This window comes from Nyctereutes procyonoides, unplaced genomic scaffold (assembly GCF_905146905.1).
Source record: "Nyctereutes procyonoides isolate TBG_1078 unplaced genomic scaffold, NYPRO_anot_genome, whole genome shotgun sequence".
NCBI classification, from domain to species: Eukaryota; Metazoa; Chordata; class Mammalia; order Carnivora; family Canidae; genus Nyctereutes; species Nyctereutes procyonoides.
Genome location: NW_026575051.1, coordinates 24,217,933 through 24,240,314, shown reverse-complemented (window position 1 = coordinate 24,240,314; position 22,382 = coordinate 24,217,933). Strand labels below are relative to the sequence as shown.

General features: G+C 38.2%; 1 protein-coding gene across 6 annotated transcripts in view; it reads right to left on the bottom strand.

Moving 5' to 3' along the window:
* BEND6 (BEN domain containing 6) overlaps positions 1 to 22,382 on the bottom strand; it is a 56,641-nt gene that overhangs the window by 5,307 nt on the left and 28,952 nt on the right. For 5 of the 6 annotated variants that reach the window (XM_055329659.1, XM_055329662.1, XM_055329658.1 and 2 more), the window contains 3 exons: positions 7,432 to 7,652; positions 5,772 to 5,964; positions 4,635 to 4,771 (listed from right to left, as the gene is read on the bottom strand). In XM_055329659.1, the coding sequence (XP_055185634.1) occupies positions 4,644 to 4,771; positions 5,772 to 5,964; positions 7,432 to 7,652 (542 nt within the window). In that variant the 3' untranslated portion in view covers positions 4,635 to 4,643. The remainder of the gene's footprint in view (positions 1 to 4,634; positions 4,772 to 5,771; positions 5,965 to 7,431; positions 7,653 to 22,382) is intronic. The other variant, XM_055329661.1, reaches the window with a different exon arrangement.

Here is a 22,382-nt window from a genome sequence, read left to right as displayed (position 1 = left end):
GGATCTAGAGAATATTATACTGAGTGAAATAAATCAGGCCGAGAAGGACAAATACCATATGATTTTCTCATATGTGGAATCTTAAAAAAAATGAATAAACAAAAAGCATAATTATAACTGTAAATACTGAGAACAAATTGATGGTTGCCAGAGGGGTCGGGGTGTGGGATGGGCAAAATTGATAAATGGGCTTGGGAGATACAGGCTTCCATTTATGGAATGAGTAAGTCATGGAACTAAAAGGCACAGCATAGGGGATATAGTCAGTGATATCATAATAGGGCTGTATGGTGACAGATGGTAGCTACACTTGGAGTGAGCATAGCGTAATATATAAACTTGATGAATCACTATACTATATTGTATGTCTGAAACTAATGCAACATTTTGTGTCAAGTACACTCAAATAAAAAAACTAATAAAAAAATTCTTCAAAAATAATACAAAGAACTATATGCTAGTGTTGGCTCTCTGTTACTAATCATATAATCTTGGCAATTCATTTATCCTCTTTAGGCTTTAGTCTCATTATCTCCAAAGTAAGGAAAGCATTTTATTTTTTTAAAGATTTTATTTATTTTTTCATGACACACACACACACACACACACACAGAGAGAGAGAGAGAGAGAGAGAGAGAGAGAGACATATGCAGAGGGAGAAGCAGGCTCCACGCAGGGAGCCTGATGAAGGACTCTATCCCAGGACTCCAGGATCATGCTGTGACCCGAAGGCAGACGCTCAACCGCTGAGCCACCCAGGTGTCCCAGGAAATAATTTTAGAACAAGAATTCTTAATCTTGGCACAACTGACATTTTGGGTTAAGTAATACTTTGTTGTAGGGGAACTGTTCTATGTCTTGTAGGACGTTTAGCAGCATCAATGGCTCCAACCACTAAATGCCAGTAGTATGATCCAGTTGTGGCAACCATATATATCGTCAGACATTTTTAAATATCCCCTAATTGAGGACAGGGGGAAAATGTTTCTCCCATCCTATTTGAGCGCTGCTGTATTAGATCATCTTTGAGTTATAACGTATGCATAGGTAATACTTTTGTAGAAATTATATAGGCTGAGGCAGCTTTGGAACCTTCAGGAGAAGACTGTCTGACCATATAGTGGGATGTTATAAAGGTTATTTTAATATTTTGTAATTCTTATAAATAAAGTTATCTTTAGTTCCTATAAGAAAGAAGCAAAAAAATGGAGAAAGGTCAGAAAGATTGGCAACATAAAGTTCTTGGCAATATGAGCCACAGGCAATTGAAGACAGTCACAGGAATGAGAGAATAGATAAAAAGGGGAGAAGGATGGAATATAGTGCTTATCCTCTCAGAAATGAATTTTAGCTGGGAAATGATTGTTGTTTCAAATCCAAACCACCAGTGGCAACCTTGTGCTCAGTACTGGTGGAGGGCACAGTTTACCACAGGGTAGGCTAGGCTTCTTGCATGCATGGGAACTTGTCAATATCTACATGATTCTGCAGTGCATATTGTCTTACTAATAGTGATGCAAAAAAAGTTATTTATCCAAAGAATACTTTTTGGGGTGGAGTAAGGAGGGAGTATGGTTTGTCTGAGTAAGTGTAGTTATCTTCAGACTCCTGCTAGTTAAATAACCAAAAAGAGAAAAACATAGCAGCATTCCACTAGATGGTGCTATATCAAACTAATTCAAGAAGCATGGCTAAATCAGGTTGGATGGGATCCTATCTTTCCCAGCATATTTTCTCAGTCCTTTTGAAATAATTTGGATTTAACTATACTTCAAATGAAAGATACCTGCCAATTAAAAAAAAATCCCATTCTAGTGTTAATCTCCACTTTTTATTCTAAATACACATATTTTTATTCCAAGCAACTTGTCAACAAAGTGAGGCTCAGGGCCTGAAGGCACCAGAATATATTGTGTTCTTAGCAAAAGATTTGTTATTTTTTTCTATTTTAATTAATGCTGTAGTCAGGTGATTTTTTAAAAAAATATTTTATTTATTTATTCATGAGAGACAGAGAGAGAGAGGGGCAGAGACACAGGCAGAGGGAGAAGCAGGCTCCATGCAGGGAGCCTGATGTGGGACTCCATCCCAGGTCTCCAGGATCACGCCCTGGGCTGAAGGCAGTGCTAAACCGCTGCGCCACCCAGGCTTCCCGCAGTCAGGTTATTAATAGCACTATTACTGGGCTTTAGGTGCATGCAAACTGGTATAAAAACATTCTATTTTTAAAATTTTTATTGATATAAAAACATTTTAACTTGAATTTCTTCAATGCTCTGTTGACTGGTAGTCAGAGATGACTTTTGTGCCTACCCTTGGCAGTCTGAGGTATTAAAAAGGCAGAAGCTGGGATATTAAAATACTTTGCAGAGCTCTGAAATACAAAAATGTGCTCCAAAGGGTAGCCTTATATAGCAGACCCTTGGAAGTCTGTTTTTTTTTTTAAGATTTATTTATTTATGATAGACATAGAGAGAGAGAGAGGCAGAGATTCAGGAGGAGGGAGAAGCAGGCTCCATGCCGGGAGCCTGATGCGGAACTCGAACCCGGGACTCCAGGATCCGCCCTGGGCCAAAGGCAGGTGCCAAACCACTGAGCCACCCAGGAATCCCCCCGGAAGTCTGGTTTTATGGTAATTTGCAGAGAACTTAGCTATTATGCATTCAGATAATGTCAAAATGACCAGGTCTAAGAGTTCATTTAGGCAACTATCTCCTAACTGGGAATTTGTGAGATTTACAATCTACTGAAATCTTTAATGACTTGGGGAGAAAAAGGACAAAAATATCCTATGTTTTATAAATATGTCAGTCTATTAGTATGGATGAGCGAAGGGAAAGTCCCCCCCCAACTCCACCAACCCCTACTTCCCGCAGTTGATAAACGTGTTTTTTTTTTAAGAAATTTTATTTATGTATGAGAGAGAGAGAGAGAGAGAGAGAGAGACTGAGAGAGAGGCAGAAACACAGGCACAGGGAGAAGCAGGCTCCATGCAGGGAGCCCGACGTGGGACTCGATTCCGGGTCCCCAGGATCACGCCCTGGACCCAAGGTGGCCCAGCGGTTTAGGGCTGCCCTAAACGTGTTTTGTTTGTTTGTTTGTTTTACTCTTGACTCTTATCAGAACTAGGCTTATTTATACAGCAAAATAGTAAGCCACCCTCAAGAGTGCTGGGGATGGTAGTCAGCAATGGCTGGAAGGCAAGTGGGGGGAATTATTGCATTACTTGCAGTTCCAATCCTATTTAAAACACAGTGAGAACACAAAGATAAATAAAATGGTCTCAAAGGTGGCTAGAGTTAGGCAGAGAACAACTAAATTGAAAGTCAAAGATAAAAGTCAAGGAAATTGAAGGAAAATCCTGCCCTCATGTAGTCACCATATACCTCTATTAATAAAAAGTATTTAAAAAAGATCCCTGGGTGGCGCAGCGGTTTGGCGCCTGTCTTTGGCCCAGGGCGCGATCCTGGAGACCCGGGATCGAATCCCACATCGGGTTCCCGGTGCATGGAGCCTGCTTCTCCTTCTGCCTGTGTCTCTGCCTCTCTCTCTCTCTCTGTGACTCTCATAAGTAAATAAAAATTAAAAAAATAAAAAGCACATTTATACATTTTTTCACATATTTTCCATCAAAATAATGGAGAGGAAGGATGAGCACAAGTGAACCAACCAGCACATTGAGGTGCTAAAGCAAACACAAAATTCTACTAAACAGGTTTGCCTAAGGGCAGGGCCTGACTATAAAGTCTCTTTCCTTCAAAACTCACTAGAAGCAATTCTTTTTCTTAGTCTATTAGAAACATCTTGGTAAAAATCCTTATCAAACTGATAGAAACTATAACAACTGATTATTTTTAAGAATTTATTTATTTATTCATTTGACACAGAGACAGACCACAGGGGGAGCCCAGGCAGAGGGAGAGGGAGAAACAGACTCTCCACTGAGCCAAGAAAGAGCCCAAGGAGGGGGGGGGGCTCCATCCCAGGATGAAGGCAGAAACCTAACCAACTGAGCCACCCAGGCACCCCTATAACAACTGATTTAAATATTTAAAGACAGTGAGAAGCAGGAGGGAGAATGGCAGAGGAGACCCCTCAGTACTTCCAGCCAGTGGAGGGCCCTCAAACAAACCACTGTTTGGAGTTGTAAATTTAGTCTCATCAACATACCTTTGAGATTTCCCTAGGGTCTGTATCTCCCCTGTTCTAGAAAAACATTCCCTAAATTATCAAGTGTCCCACCTTTGGCCCCTTTCTACACCCACCCACAAGTTAACACACATTCCGTAAGGAAAAATAAAAATTCCTTAGTAAAAAACATTTGGAAACATTACATACTCTATCACCTATTTAGAGATTTCTGGTGCATTTGGGCGTATTAAAGAGTATAAAAGTACTCTGAGAGGTTCTGGAAAAGGAAAATCTCTATCTGAATTTAGCATTCCTCAAGTTTAAATCCCCTTCCCCATCCTCACCTCCACCTTTACAAATACCTATTAGCATTTCTTGGACCTAGTAGAGTCCTAGTAGAGTTTCTAGTAGAGTGTTCATAAAAATTCCAGGGATATTCCTGGGATAAAAGTATTACATCTTCTTGCCACATGGAAAGGATTGTGAAGATTGAGAGGACTTACCAAAGGGATCTACTTAATATCCTGAGAGTTCAGATTTTTGCTTAAATTTGGCTTCTTGGTACAGTTGTTTAGCTTTTGCCCTATCATTCTCCTAATTGAAACATCATCTGTGTTGGGAAATAACTGTTTTGTGACTCCTGTAAAAGACAACAACAATGACACACAAAAATCCTTTTTGAGGCCTTTGCATCTTAAGGTAGGAACTAAGATAAGACGTCAGGCAATCCACAATGTAATTTTGTCTCCATTTTGCAGAAGTAGTCTAAACACCCATGAGATATTTAAATACATGAATATATAGGCAGGGTCTGCAAAGCAAACTAAGAGATACTGAAGGTCTATGTTAGAAACTGAGAGCATACATATTGTATTCCTATGGTACTGCAGCTTTAACCTTGCTACTTCTCTGAACTCTAGATCCCCTTGCTCCAAAATGTTAGTTTATTTTTATCCATTCTCAGCATCAGCTGAAACAACAAATTCTTTTGACTGTTTTCCAACTAAGAAATGACATATTAAAATACAGAGAACTTAGATTCAGTGATTCCCTAAATTTGTTTGATATTTGTAAAAAAATTATTTGATAATCTAGATTATTATATTTGAGGAGATTCATTAACCTAAAAACTGTAAGTAGGATGAAGGAGGGCATGTGATGTAATGAGCACAGGGTGTTATATACAACTGATGAATCACTGAACTCTACCCCTGAAACTAATAGTACACTATATATTAATTAGTTGAATTTAAATAAAATAAAATTAAAAAAACTATAAGTAGGAAATTAGCTCCTATTTTTCTAGAATAAAAGATAAAGGATCTAGAACCACGATAAGAAAGAAAATAAGACATAAACTGTTACTGAAATTTTGTTTGAAAAGATTTTGAAATGCATTTTTCTGAAGTTATGAATTTTGTGAATTCAAACATATAAGTGAAATAAAATTTAGTTTCATTTTAATAACTACTTTACTGTACATTTTTTTCTATAAAATTTACCATATTTAATAAGAGGTTTAGGCTATCTTGAGATTTTTCTTTGATAGAAAAATAACAGAAAGAACATGAAAGAACGACAACCTTGAATGGTAAAATAATTTCAAATTCATGTGACGATGTAATACAATCATATTATACCTATAATTTCTTGAACTTCATTCTGATTCATAGCTGGTTTTACGGCTTTGTCCCTCGAAGTAGAGGACTTTGCTCCTGTCAGGCTGTGTGTGGCCATGTATTCATTTGTGTAAAGTACTTGCATTAAATCATTAATAAACTTCTGAGGCTTGCTCTTGTTACAGCGGGAAATCTGCCATTTTTCAATCTTGAACTAGAAAATACAAAGTAATAACTGAAATTAGAAAAAGAAAAGGAAAGTAGTATATGGATAAATATATTACTAATCGAGTTAAGACACACCAGAAACAAAATCAACATTCTTTAAGGTGATGTATTTTACTTTTAATACATATTTTACATTTCAGGGGTTATCTTTGATATAATTCCCAATTTTATGAGGTATTTGTTTCAGAGTTTATACAAACTCTTGTCATGTAATCTGGAATTGGATAGTTTAAGGATGAGTCCCATCCTCAACACCTCCTCTTAGGTGTGGTAGGCAGAATAATGACCCACTGAAGCTATCCATGACCCTGGAACCTGTAAATATATGACCTTATATGGGGTGTGATTAAAGTTAAGGACCTTGAAATGGGGAAATTATCCTGGATTATTCAAGGCCCAATTTTATCACATGAGCCCTTAAATGCAGAAGAGGGAGGCAGAAGAGTGGGGCAGAAGAGTGGGTCAGAAGCAAGACCGGAAGGAAGAGGACACATTGGAAGTGAGAGGGGCTTTGCCTTCATGGCTGGTTTTGAAGGTGGTAGAATGGGCCATAAACCAGGGAATGTGGTTACCTCAAGAAGTGGGAATGGCCTTCAGTTTCCCGTCAGCAAGAAAATGGGGAACTCAATTCCACAACCACAAGAAACTGAATTCTACAATAACCTAGAGGAGCAGGAAACAGATTCTTCCATAGAGCCTCCAGAAAGGAATGTACCTGCTGCCTCCTAGATTTTACCACACTTCTGACCTTCAGCACTCTGAGATAATACATTTGTGTTATTATAAATCACCAAGTTTGTGGCCATCTGTGACATAGCAAAAGGAAACTGATACACCAATATTCAAATATCCTAAATGTTGGATGTTAGTATTTAATTATTGCTCTGGAAGGCATATTTTCCAAAACTGATATTGGATTCTAATGAAACTCTGGTCCTTTTAGCTTCTGTTCCTTGAAGAGAAATTGGAGAAGTAGGAAAAGATTATATTCTTCCGACATGCAGAGGCTGAAATTTACCTTCTATCAATGATATAATTTTGTAACCCTCAATGCATAGTTATCCCTCACTGATTTAAGAATTTTCTAGTTTAATGACCTCATCCTTGACCACAATTGACTGTAGTTTTCTAAATTGGATATTTGTGAAACAAATATTGTTTTGATTTATCGTTAAAAAATTGTTTTATGTAATTTCAATGTTAGGGTCATGACCTAAAGTTACCTAATGTTATCTGATAAAACAATGATCATTTTGTAGCCTTTTTTTAAAAAAAAAATCTTATTTTTAAGTAATCTCCACACCCAACGTGGGGCTCAAACTCACAGCCCTTAGGTCAAAAGTAGCATGCTCTACCAACCAAGCCAGTCAGGTGCCCCATCATTTCGTAGTATTATTTCAATTTTTTCATTTACTGTATCCCAGAGAAAGTTAGAGCAGGTATTCCAACTGACCTGTTTTTCATCAGTATGATGCTCTTCTTCAGCTTTCAAGGAAATAGGTGAACTGGAATTAGAGTTAGAATTACTGCACGTTGTGGCAAATGAGTCTGGTGAGGAGTTGTTTGTTGCCCTCCAGAGGGTGGATGCAGATGTGGACATGGTTCCTCCACCCTTAAGCAGGGCCTCTGCCATACCAACTAATTCTTCAAACTGCGTGACCGCCTGTGGTAACACTGATGGCAAGGAAAAGTAACCCTTTATAAATACTTTTAATAACGGGGTATATATTCCTATTTTTAAATTGTGTGTATATACATATTACATAGCATGTATAGAAATAGGTAGAACAAACTGTTAACATTTACTATTTTTTTTTTTAGATTTTATTTATTCATGAGAGACAGAGAGAGAGAGAGAATGAGAGAGAGAGGCAGAGGGAGAAGCAGGCTCCATGCAGGGAGCCGACGTGGGACTCGATACCGGGTCTCCGGGTCACCCTGGGCTGAAGGTGGCGCTAAACCGCTGAGCCACGGGGGCTGCCCCATTTACTACTTTTGGAAAATAAACATGGTAAGAAGAGTGGTTGGGATGTACTTACTTTTTATTTTTTGATTTAATAATGGCTTAATAATAAATGAATTTTAAAACATCTAGTTAGGGGATCCCTGGGTGGCGCAGCGGTTTGGCGCCTGCCTTTGGCACAGGGCGCGGTCCTGGAGACCCGGGATCGAATCCCACGTCGGGCTCCCGGTGTATGGAGCCTGCTTCTCCCTCTGCCTGTGTCTCTGTCTCTCTCTCTCTCACTGTGTGCCTATCATAAATAAATTAAAAAAAACCATAAAACATCTAGTTATATTTAAATGTATATGCATTACTTCATAACTAAAATGAATGGTTTTTTATTAATTAATTAATTTATTTATTTATTTTAACAGATTTATTTATTTATTCATGAGAGACACAGAGAGAGGCAGAGACACAGGAATACGGAGAAGCAGGCTCCCCTCAGAGAGCCTGATGCAGGGACTGGGACTCATTCTACAGACCTGGGGACCACACCCTGAGACGAAGACAGATCCTCAACCGCTGAGCCACCCAGTTGTCCCTAAAATGAATGGTTTAAAGAGTTGATTCTTTTTTCTAATTGCTAAGAGTATTATTTGAAGGGTTTTAATCTCATTTGGAGACATTAATCATCAATCGCCTTCCAGATACATCAGGCCAGTTTAAATGACCATTAAATAAACCATTTATATTCAAATTTATTAAAATAAATTTTCAGTGACCTTTGTGTGTGGTTTTCCAGGGAGTCAAATTTCATCAAATTAATAAAAATTTGTTTCCATAGGGAGACAGAACATGAGAGACTCCTAACTCTGGGAAACCAATAAGGGGTGGTGGAAAGGGAGGTGGGTGGGTGGGGAGTGTAACTGGGTGAGGGGCACTGAGGGAGGCACTTGATGGGATGAGCACTGGGTGTTATGCTATATGTTGGCAAATTGAACTCCAATATAAAAAATAAGGCCTAATGAATCAAAGAGACTTCATTCACACTTTAAATCTTGGGAAATATTTTAAACCCTAGAAAGTTTTTAATTGCCTGCCTAAATAGGAATAGGGATGTTAAAGACCTGAGAAAGGCAAAATATAGAAACTGTTTTTTCTGGGACAGCGAAGAGAAAACAACTATTTACATTATCTTTTCAAGAGCATATCAACAATTCAAGAAAGCCTTTGAATAAGAGAAAGCAGACTTTCAGTCTTATACTTGTGTTAAAAGATGGGCACTGAGTGCGGCACTTGATGGGATAGCACTGGGTGTTATGCTATATGTTGGCAAATCGAACTCCAATAAAAAAATATACACACACAAAAAAAATTTGTTGCCATGATTCAAAACTGTTTTTACATGTTAAGGATGAATTTTGGTAATCAGCTGAATATTCTCTTTGTTCCTTTTTGATGGAAACTTACACATTCAAAGGTTCATGTGTCCATGTAAAATGGTCTTCTCTAGTTATGGTTATATCTAGTTTGTTTCCTAAGAACAAATAACATTTTGATGGAGTTGGAAGACACTATGAACCCCCTCTGATACAACTCACACTGTTTGAGGGCTTTGGTTGCTGAAGAAGTAAAAAGACTGAAAATTTTTTAGACTTTTCTTAATCATATTATTAAGCTATAATCTTTGGACTAATATTTGATTTGAGAGCTGAAAATCAGGCATATTGATGACACATCCAAATCAATACATCTACTACTATATTAATAGAAAAAACAGTAAAATCTATTAAAATCTTCCTTTATATTCTTTCAATTAATATTTAACTAAGCACTTCTCATGTCCCATTTGCTAACTCAAGAAGCAATTACTCATTGAGCATTTAATAATATGAAACATTTATCTAGCTTTTATTCTGTGCCAGGCACTATTCTTAGGGCTTTACTGATGTTCATTCATTTAATACTCACTGCTCTCTGAACTAGATATCATCATCACCCCCAGTTTATAGAGGAGGAAAATTAGGCAGTGAGAGAGGCTAAAAAACCCATCCAGGGTCAACACAATTAGTGAGAAGAAGAGCAAAGATTCAAACTCAGACTTAGCCAATTCTATGCTATAAACTACTGTGTTATGTAGATTTTTGACATCTGCCAGCCACTCTATTAAGTGCTAGAGGAGAGACTGGGAGCACACCAGATGTGTTCCTGGACTTTTGGACTGGGTGGGGGCGGCGAGAGGTGGGTTATGCAACCATGGTGTGAGTAAGAATTTGGCCTGCTTAAAGAGAGGTCTGGCCTCCCTTGTTCTTGGAAAGTAACCTCTAGGGATGTCTGGGTAGGTCAGTGTTTGAGCATCTGCCTTTGGCTCAGGGCGTGACCCCAGGTCTGGGGATAGAGTCTCACATCAGGCTCCCTGTGAGGAGCCTGCATCTCCCTCTGTCTATATCTCTGCCTCTCTCTTTGTGTCTCCCATGAATAAACAAAAAAAATATTTAAAAGGAAAAAGAGAAAGAAAGAAAGAAAGAAAGAAAGAAAGAAAGAAAGAAAGAAAGAAAGAGAAAAGAACTTCTAAACCCTTGGAATTTTCTGAGTGACAGAAGGAGTGTCTTTGTTATTCAAGGTGAGCCACACCTGATAGCTCATGCTAAGATATATTTCAGGGTGTGAACAATCACACTCACTAGTCTTATCATGGAACCTGACCACAGCCAGAAAGCTAGAAAGATTAGTCTGAGTTCAACATAGGCAATCAATTAGTCATGCCCATGTAATGAACTCTCAATAAAAACTTTGGACACTGGAGCTCAGGTGAACTTCCTGGATGGACAATACTCCATGCATATTGTAATATATAAATGCTAGGAGGGTAGTGCATCCTAAAGGCAACAGGAGCTTACATTTGGAAATCACCCAGACTCTGCCCTCTGTGTATTTTCCAACTTTGGCTGGATATAATTTGTATTCTTTCCCTGTAATAAATGCAACTACAAGTATAATAGGTTTCAGTGAGTTGGGAGTTTATTTAGTCAATTATCGGACCTGACGGTGCTTTTTGAAAACATCTGAGTTTATAGTTAGCATCAGAAGTCTTAGGCAAATGGGGCAGTCTAGAGAACAGTGCCATTAATTTTGCAATTTGGCCAACTCAAGGTACCTGCAAAGAAATGAAAAATTGCAATTGTTAAGTGCCACAAAGGAGAGGCATAATGTGCTTGACCCAGTTTGGGGAGGGGAGGGCTATGGAGGGCTATGGAGGGGGTCAGGATTGATTTGAAAGCTGAAGGCTGAGTAGGAATTAAATAGTTGGAGGAAATGAGAAAGTCATCAGAGGCAAAGGAAATGCAAGTTCTGTATTTGAGGAACTGCAAGAAGGCAGCTAGAATGTAAAGAGAAAAAAGGAATTTGGTATAAAATGAGGTGTAAAGAATATTTAGTGACCTTTTCTAATAATGAAAGTTGGACTTGTTCATTGGAATGTATCCTTGTCATTTCTGTGTATCTCATATTCATGTATTTTCTTTTATGTAGCTAGACTGTACTACTATACATAGTGTTGTATCATGGTTCTTTTTTTCCAATTAAGAGTTGAATATTTGCCTATTTTGTTAAATCCTCTTGGAAAATATGGTATTTTGAGATCTTATTTACATAGAATCAAAAGCAAGATCTCACACAAAGTCTGAGCAGAAATTAAGTAGGTAAAGGGAGATGAGTTTGACAAAATAATATACTCAGTTAATGCACACCCAACAAGACAGAATATCTCCATCCTCCCCGAAAGTTGCCTCATGTTCCTCCAAGTCAATCCTTGGATTTGCCTTAGAGGCAACCACTAAACTGACTTCTTTAGCCAGAGATAAGTTTTACCTGATCTAGAATTACATACAAATAGGTTCAAATGGTATATTCTGTATATATTTTTTAAAAATTTGGTCTGACTTTTTTTTGTTCTGCATAATGTTTTGAGATTCATTCATGTTGTCATATGTATCTGTTAATCGTTCCTTTTTGTTGTTGACTAATACTGCATTTTATGGATACTCCATAATTAAAGTTTTCATTCACCTGTTGATGGGTTATTTTCCACTTGAAAATATGACCTTAATGATTCCCTAATATTCTAAGGTATTGATGTTTTATAATTTATTTAAATGTTCTTCATCTTTTTTTTTTTTTTCCAAATTTTGGTTGCTTCCAACTTTTCTTGTTTGTTTGTTTAAGAGAGAGGGAGAGGTCACCTGAGTGGCTCAGTGGTTGAGTATCTGCCTTTGGTTCAGGTTGTGATCCTGGGGTCCTTGGATGGAGTCCCACATCAGACTCCTCAAGAGGGAGCCTGCTTTTCCTCTGCCTATGTCTCTGCCTCTCTCTCTCTGTGTCTCTCTCATGAATAAATAAATAAAATCTTTTATTTATTTATTTATTTATTTATTTATTTATTTATTTATTTATTTATTTATTTATTTACGATAGTCATACAGAGAGAGAGAGAGGCAGAGACACAGGCAGAGGGAGAAGCAGGCTCCATGCACCGGGAGCCTGATGTGGGATTCGATCCCGGGTCTCCAGGATCGCGCCCTGGGCCAAAGGCAGGCTCCAAATCGCTGCGCCACCCAGGGATCCCTAAAATCTTAAATACACATACACACACACATAAAAAAGAAAGAGGGAGAGAACGCGTTTGGGTGGGGGGTGTGCAGAGAAAGAATAAGAGAGAATTTTAAGCAGAAGTCTGTGCTGAGCACAGAGCCTGACTTAGGGCTCCATCCATCGACACTGAGATCATGACCTGAACCGAAACCAAGAGTGGGTTGTTTAGCTGACTGTGCCACCCTGGTGCCCCACTTCCAATTTTTCTTTATTACAAACAAAACTCTTTTTTTTATTTTTTACAAAGCTCTTATGAACTGTGTAGCACATACATCTTCATTTGTATTTTTGATCACAACAATGCTACAAATTCCTGAAAGCATAATAATGGGGTCAAAGGTATAAATGTTTTCTGACCTCAACTAATACTGCTGAATTGCTCTCCAGAAAGATTCTTCCAACTTATCTGGTTCCCAGCAATGTAAGAAGTCAGTGTTTTCGCTACATCATCAAAAACATGTGTTAATCATTAATAATAATCTTCACTATTTTGGTAGGTTGAAATTTTAGCAAAATTTAAATTGCAATTATTTTATGATTATGAAGTTAAATATGTACTTATTTACTGGTTATCCAAGCTTCTATGAATTATATATTAGACTGCAGAATATTAGCAGGTTTTTTTTCTTTTAAGTAATCTCTACACCCAATGTGGGGCTTGGACTCACAGTCCTGAGATCAAGAGTTACATGGTCTGCCAATTGCCAGCCAGGTGCAATTGGCAGACCATGTATTTTTTCTATTTTTAATAACTTAGATAGTTTTTGTAAAGTGATTATAAGAGTGCCTAGTGTATTATAAGCACACTGTGTTAGTTATTGTTATTTACTCCTTTCTATATTAAATATTTTAACCTTTCATTTGTCATAAGTTGCAAGTATTTTTCTTAGGGTTTTTCTTTTAATTTCATGATATTTTGAAAGCATACACATATTTTTTAGTTTTTATTTTAAAGCAGCAGTCTTTTCTTTAGTGTATTATTAATCTATTTAATGCTTAGAAAGTCATTCACCAGGGATCCCTGGTTGGCTCAGCGGTTTAGCGCCTGCCTTCTGCCCAGGTGTGATCCTGGAGTCCCAGGATCAAGTCCCACATAGGGTTCCCTGCATGGAGCCTGCTTCTCCCTCTGCCTGTCTCTCTCTTTCTTTCTCTCTCTCTCTGTGTCTCATGAATAAATAAATAAAATCTTTTAAAAAAAGAAAGTCATTCACCATTCAGATCAGTAAAATAGTCATATATTTTGCATAGTTCAAATATCTTTTTATAAGTGAGTTTTTTCTGCCTGGATATAATTTTTAAACTTCGAATGGATAATTTTAAACGCAAAAATTGTAAACTCCCATATATCCATCCCCCAGTTTCAGCTCACAGCCAGTCTTGTTCTTTTATACTCCTGTCCATTTTCTTCCCAACCCCAAGAGTACTTCAAGCAAATCACAGGCAGCATCTCAATTTATCTGTAAATATTTCTACAAGTATTTCTAAAGGTAAGAAATTTAAAAAATATAAACATAAAAACATGTGATAGCTAGAAATACTTATCAGCTTTCCTTCAATGTCATTTAAAAAAACTAGTAAATGTCCAAATTTCTCTGATTTTCTCATTTTTGTTTTTACTTCATCTGAATCAGGATCCACATAAGGTCCACATATTACAAGTAGTTGGCTGTGTCTGTTATAAACTAAACTATAAGTTTTCTCTCTTAGTTTTTTCCTTGGAATTTATTAATTGAAGAAACTGTTTTTTTTTCTTTAAGATTTTTTTATTTATTCACAGAGACAGAGAGAGAGGGGCAGAGATGCAGGCAGAAGGAGAAGCAGGCTCCATATGGGAAGCCCGTCGTGGGACTTGATTCCGGTCTCCAGGATCACACCCCAGGCGGCAGGCGGCGCTAAACCGCTGCGCCACCGGGGCTGCCCTGTTGTTTGTTTTACAAGATTTCCCACAGTGGGATTTTGCTGAGTGTATCCATAATATTGTGTTTAACATATGGTGCTGTTCTCTAAATTCACTCTTTTTTTTTCTTTCCTAAATTCACTCTTAAATTGGTAATTAGATCTAGAGGCTTGATTAGATTTAGGTAGTATTTTAAAATTTTATCAGGTAGCATTGAATGCATGGTTAGTTTTTTTGTGATATTAGTCATCACTGATGACCACACTTAGATTCATTATATCGTAAGGAGTTGCAAAACGGTGATATTCTAATATTTTTCTTCTTCATTTATTACCTAGACTTTTTGTACAAAGGGAAACTTCCTCCCATCAACTATTTGGTTACACTTAGGTTCATTTCCTATAATGATGACAGGATAAATGGTTGTTTTTTTTATCTGTGTTTGCCATTATGACGAATTTGATCATTAGGGTTTTTTTGACCTCAGGTTTTTTTTTTTCTTTTTTGAACTATTATGAACTCATGCACTTAAATATATATGATAACCTGTTGCAGTTATCTTTATTATTGATACTCAAATTGTCCCATCTTTGGCCACTGGGAACTTCTTCTAACTGGCATGTCCACATAGTCTTTGTTAACTGCCTTGTTTTCTGATATGACAAGATTTTCATCTGGATTTTTTGTGTTAGGCTCCCAACACGGCTCATCTTGGTACATTTCCTGTGCAAATTCTGGAATCACCCATTTCTCCAAGGAACCCTAGCTCTTTTTAGTGGGAAGTGTTATTATTATACAACCAAGTCCGGTGCTGGGAATGTTCTTTGCTATTGGGTTTTTGTTTTTAAGCCTATTCAGGGAACAGTATTAGAAAATACATGTTATTAATTTTTAAAGATATACATTTCATTATGTGTTTAAACCAGTATTTCCCACTCAATTCAGAACATGGGGTTTTTATTTAAACTGTATAGTTATGTTTTTATTGTGCCACATGGAATGAAATGAGAATCTAACTTGAACTTGCATCCCCTACTCCCAGCACACACTGGAATATCAGTTTTCCAGAGTTGTTTGCTGAATAATTTATCCCTTTCCTGATTAACTTGCAAGACTTGCTACATGAATTTCCAGGCTCATTGCAAATGTGAAAATGCAGCACTTCTTGTTCAAAGCTTCTTAAAAATTTTAATATGGTGATGGCAGAGCCTTTAACCAGTATGTGGGGCCCTTCTAAGATCAGAGCTCTGAGTGACTACATACGGCACACATCCATGAAGCTGGTCCTGACGACTTGTGATCCTGAACAGTGTAATAGCAAAGAACTTACATGGCACTTGCTATTGCCAGGTTCTGTTCTGAATGTTTTACATGTCACCCAGGTAAGTACTTTTATTATTTCCTCTTTTGAGATGAGGAAACTGAGGCACAGGGTGGTTAAACAACTTGCACATGGTTAGACAGATAATAGGTGCAGAGCCAGGGTTTGAGGCCAAGTGGTTTGGCCCCTTTAAATCCATACTCTTTACCTCTATGCCATAGTGCCTCTAGGATAGTTTCTTTATCATATATGAGGTTCTGTTTGAAGGATATGCATTCTGTTCCATTGATATGCTGATTTTGCACTAGCAAGTCATTTTTAATCATTGGAAATTTATGAGATTTAATATTGACAGGTTATACCCTCATACATTAGTCTTTGGAAAAGGAATCATAGGAAGTACATTAGTGAGACGTTATATGGAAAGTATTACCAACCTTCACACTTGGTTGATAATTTTGCTCAGGTATAAAAGTCTAGATTTACATCATTTCCATTCAGAATTTGGAAGACATTGCTTAATTATCTTGGAATTTCCAGTGTTGCTAGTGAAAAGTCCAATGCCATTTTGATTCCCAATCTTTAGCATGGGGCATGCTTATTCTCTTTGGATCTTCCCTTTATTTCTGGTGAAATTTCACAATGTTATGACTTGGACAAGTCTTTTTGCTTTTGCTATTATCTATTAATGTAAAAATTTGTGTTCTTCAGTTATAGAAATTTATGATATTAATTTTTAAATAACTTCTTCCTCTTCACTTTTGAATGTTTTAGGACCTCTTGTCTTTGGACATTCAGCCTCTGGGACTAATTCTTTATTTTTCTTAATCTTTTCTATTCTCCTTTCCTTAGTTTCTTACTCTAATATCTACAAGATTTTCTTAACTTTAACCTCCAGGCATTTTATTGAATTTCTAGGTGTCAGTAAAATTTATAGATTTCAATATCCCCTTATTCTTTGGCTATTCCTCACTTAAATTACCCTGTTCTTGTCCCATGCAGATTTCTTCTGCTCCCTGAATTGTGTCTGTTTCCTTTGACCTTATTTTTCTCTTTGTTCATTTTGATCTGTTTTCCACATTAGAGGATTTTCTCAAGTAATTACCTTCCCTTAGCTCTACCCAGTGTCCCTGAGTTCATAGCTCTGATTCAATCTCTTCTGGAAGAAAACTCCATCTTCTGCTGTGGTGAGGAGTGGCAGTTGCAGGCTACATAGGAAGAATGTGTGACTTTATGGTCCCAAAAGATCTTTATGTAGGTCTTTCAATGACTCCAGTTTTCACACTATCAGCACTATCATAATTCCTTTCACAGGTACAAATCCTAAACCATTTATAGTTCTGTGGTGTGATTTGGCTTCTTTCTTTTTAATTTATTTACCTCTACCCCCTCCTTATCCCTATCCCAGACACTGAACTTTCAGATTCCTACAGAGTTAGTCAGTTACTGCTCATCCATTTGCTTTTCAGTTTCTAAAATTTTATTGGCATCTCTTATCTGCTGTGATCTCCTTTCGAGTTTTCTTGGTACTTGTGTTTTTATGCATTTCAAATTTATATCTAGTAGGGTTTCAAGAAAGAAGGGAGACTTCCACATATTTCATTTAAGCTTTATATCATACTTAAAGAAACTTGGGCAAAACTTAACTGATTTTTGATTCTTTACTGAAATTTCATTTGTTATAAGAATTTTTAGTTGATGCTTTCTTTTTCCTAGGTATGTATTCATTCTTTAAAAATAATTACAATTGAGCAGCCCTGGTGGCTCAGCGGTTTAGCGCAGCCTTCAGCCCAGGGCGTGATCCTGGAGACCCGGGATCGAGTCCCACATTGGGCTCCCTGCGTGGGGCCTGCTTCTCCCTCTGCCTGGGTCTCTGCCTCTCTCTCTCTCTCTCTCTGTGTCTCTCGTGAATGAATAAATAAAATCTTAAAAAAATAATTACAATTTAATATCTTCTATACAATAGATATATCATCTTTATTCCTTTTATATCTTACAGTGTTGGTCAGTTGTGGTCCACAAGACATGTTTCAAATGCATAATACATGCATGTGTAGCATACACACATTTGCCATTCTGAATGTCTAAAATGGCATATATATTCTGCTGTTTTTCTGTTAGTAGACTTTATAAACTGAAAGAAGAACCCTGATTCTTAGTTCAAAGAATTATTAAGAGCATAAGTGGGCAAAAGATAAATAACCACTCTGCAGTCTTCTCTTAGACCCTTTTTTATTTGGATTACACATAAAATTTCAACTTCTTGTTATCTTCCTACTTCCCAACCATAGCTTCATAAAGGCCTACTATGATCATGTTATTTAGGATAATATTTAAGATTGTGTTTTTATGGAAGCACCTGGGTGGCTCAGTGGTTGAGCATCTGCCTTTGGCTCAGGTCGTGATCCCAGGCTCCAGGGAGCCTGCTTTGCCCTTTGCCTATCTATGTCTCTGCTTCTCTCTGTGTGTCTCTCATGAGTAAATAAATAAAATATTTTTTAAAAAGACTGTTTTTATGATCTCCCTCAAATCCCAATCCTCCTTTACCTTCCTTATTTTTTCCATACTGCTATCAGCTAACATATAATTTACTCATTATTTGTTGTGGTTTTTTGACTGTCTTGACCCACTAGAAGTAGGCTCCATGAGAGCAAGGATCTTTGTTTTATTTTCTGGATTTTCCTAGGTACTTAGAACAGTGCCTAATTTATAACAGGACTTTACAACTCAATGACTTGGTTTCTGGAGGTACACTTGTGTGTGTGTGTGTGTGTGTGTGTGTGTGGACAATATTGTATATACAATATTAAATATATAATAGATTATATAGACAGTTGTAAGTGCCAAAGAGGAAATGAAGCAGGGGAAGGGGGATAAATAATGTTTCAGGGAGAGTTGTTGAAATTTTAGACTGAGGAAGGAGTTTAGGGAAAAGATGAATTTAGAGTAAGGTGTTGGATGGAGTGAGTGTACTTACTTGAAGTAAGCAAGTGGATATCTGGAGGAAAAACATTCCAGCCTGAGGAAATGACCAGTACAAAGACACTGAAGTAAGATTATGTCTGATGTCCTCAAAGGAAAAACAGGTAGTTCAATGTGGCTGGATCACAGAGGAGGGAAGAGTAGCAGAAAATAAGGCCAAGAGAGGTAAGTAGAAGAGAAATGGCCAGATCATGTAAGGACTAAAGGTCATAAAAATGACTTATTTTCCCCTGAGTGAGGTGGAAATGCATGTAAGGGTTTGAGGTGAAAAGTGACATGAACTGACTTATATTTAACAGGATTATTCTTGCAACTGTGCTGAGAATAGATTAGAGAAAAGCAAGAGCAAAAATAGTGACACCAGCTAGGAATCCACCATAATAATCTATGTGTAAGATAATGGTGGCTTGGACTAGAGTGGTAGTAGTAGGGGTGGTAAAAAGGATTGTATCCCAGAAATGTTCCAAAGGTAAAGTCAGTAGAATTTGCCAATAGACTGAGTGTATGATGTAAAAGAAACATAGAAATTGTTTTTTGGTTTGAGAAACTGGAACAATGAAGTTAGCATCATCCAAGATGAGGAAGGAAGAAAAAAACAGGTTGAAGGATAAGGTCAGGAGTATGGTTTTAGATATGTTAGTTTGAGATACCTATCAGTAATGTCACATACACAGTTGCGCAACGAGTCTGGCATTAAAGGGAGAAGTCCAGGCTAGAGAATCATAGCTTATTGATGGATTTTAATATCATATAATTGGGCACTTTTTTTGTGTCAGATTCTGGTGTTGATAAAAGCAGACACAGGGCAGCCCAGGTGGCTCAGCAGTTTAGCGCTGCCTTCAGCCCAAGGTGTAATCCTGGAGACTCGGGATCAAGTCCCACATCGGGATCCCTGCATGGAGCCTGCTTCTGCTTCTCCTTCTGCCTGTGTCTCTGCCTCACTCTCTCTCTCTGTGTCTCTCATAAATAAATAAAATCTTAAAAAAAAAAAAGCAGACACAATAACACCACTATTGAGTACCATATTGTGCTTTGGGTAAAGCATTTCTTCCAAATGATCTTTTCATCTTCATGGCAGCAAGACATGATGGATTGCCACCACCCCACCCCACCCCCATCTCATTTGTAGGTGAGAAGATTGAAGCTGGGACTGAGGGCCCAGTAAAGTGATATGGCCACACCTGTAGAGCCAGTAAGGAAAGCTGGGATTCAAATCAAGGCCTGTAATCCCAAAATCAATACTTTTAACCAGCAACTTATGCTAACTTTATAAACTAGCTTCTTGTCTTATTCTAAGTCCTGGGACAGATTATATAAAAATGAGAATGATCTGTTCTTTGAAATCACAAAAACCTCACCAGAAAAAAAACCCATTGGTAACAAAAGTTCAATATTTAAAGTTGAAAATATAAAGAGATAATGGCTTGGTGATGGAGTAAACATTTTAGCTGTAACTGCTTCTACTTAAAATTATGAGGTCTTCAATGGAAAGCATGTGAGCCATTACTCTGTTAATCTAGCTTATCCCCATGTTCTACTTGTCTCCTATCATTTCTGCCTCCAACATTATGTGGAACTGTCGTCTTTACTTCCATAGCCATTGCCCTGGGCTAGGTTGCCATCATGTTAGCCTGGATGACTGCAATACTGTTCAAGAGTGGCCCTTTCCTGCTTTCTTTATTGTGTCATTTGTACTCATTTTGTACACACCAGCCAGAGGGATTTCTTTCCTTTCCTTTCTTTCTTTTTTTTTTTTAATATTTTATTTATTTATTCATGAGAGACACACAGAGAGGCAGAGGGAGAAGCAGGCTTCCCTCTGGGAAGCCTGACGTAGGACTTGATCCTAGGATCCTAAGATCATGATCTGAGCCACTGAGACATCCAGGTGTTCCCAGAGGGATTTCTTTTCAAAATGGTCTGTGTATTGACTGTTTTACAACAGAACGCTGTCCAACACAGGACATGATTGCTAAATATTCAGCAGCACATAATAGTGCAAGATGCTTCATTGCAAAGGAAAACATAATTTTTTTGTAAGATTTTAATTATTTATTCATGACAGACACACAGAGAGGGAGAGAGAGAGGCAGAGACACAGGCAGAGGGAGAAGCAGGCTCCATGAAGGGAGCCCAACATGGGACTCAATCCTAGGTCTCCAGGATCCGGCCATGGGCTGAAGGCGGCGCTAAACCACTGAGCCACCTGGGCTGCCCAGACACAAGGATTTTAATCATGTTTCACATGGCAATAATATCAGCACTCTTGTGGCACATGTGTCATAATTGTCTGCTTACAGGTGCTTTCTCTAGGTGGAGAGGAAGAGGGTTTCATGTTTTTTATCTCGAACATCTGGCATGATAGAAGTGGCCAACTTCTCTGCTAAAGAAACAAAGTCCAACTTGCAGAAACAAAAATATTTAAGTCAAAGTAAAAATTAAGAAGGAAATGTTATTGCAACCTAAACTTAATGCAGGGCTCTCATTAGAAAGGGTTTAAGTTGAAATTTTACAAGATTTAAAAATACACACATACACACACACATTTATTTTTAAAAAGATTTAGAAATAACTGTGTAAAATTTTTCCTGGATTGCATGCATATATAAATTCCAAAAAGTGAAATTATGCATGCTTCCTGTCCTTAACTAAGTAGTAGTAAAAACAGGGGTTTCTGGGTGGCTCAGTTCATTGAGTGTCCGACTCTTGATTTCCGCTCATGTCGTGGTCTCAAGGGTCCTGGGATCCAGCCCCGAGTGGGACTATGTGTTAAATGTGGAGTCAACTTGAGTTTCTTCCTCTCCCTCTGCCTGCAGTCACACACTCTTCTATCAATAAAAATAAAATCTTGGGCAGTCCTGGTGGCCTAGTGGTTCAGCGCTGCCGTCAGTCCAGGGCCTGATCCTGGAGACCCGGGATCGAGTCCCACGTTGGGCTCCCTGCATGGAGCCTGCTTCTCCCTCCGCCTGTGTCTTTGCCTCTCTCTCTGTGTGTCTTTACTTTGGAGGGCAGGCCAAAAATCCTAATCGATTTACCAGTGGATCTTCATCTGCTGTGATTGTGGAAGCTCTTTCTTCTTAATTCTGTTCAGCTCTGGCGGCAGGCGGCGGCCTCCGGGGCGGCCTCTAGGCGTGGGCCGGGCGGGGGGAGCCGGGGCTGCAGCCGGGGCCACCGCCGCCCTCCGGCTTCGCCCCCACACGCGGAAAACGTAATTTTTGAAAAATAAACACTTAAATGCAATATAGGATCCTACAAAAGGCATTACACCAAGTGTTTTGTGTTTTTTTAAAAGATGTTATTTATTTAATCATGAGAGATACACAGAGAGAGAGAGGCAGAGGCACAGGCAGAGGGAGAAGCAGGCTCCATGCAGGGAGCCTGCAGTGGGATTCAATCCCGGGTCTCCAGGATCACGCCCTGGGCCAAAGGTGGCGCTAAACCACTGAGCCACCTGGGCTGCCCACACCAAGTGTTTTTTAACTGCTCTTTCTCCTTTATCAGTCTTTGATGGAATGTGATTATTTTCCCAGACTACTCTTCCCAACTCCCAATCTACAGTTCAATATACAGGATCTTTAATTTCAATGGTACTATAATGGATCATAAGAG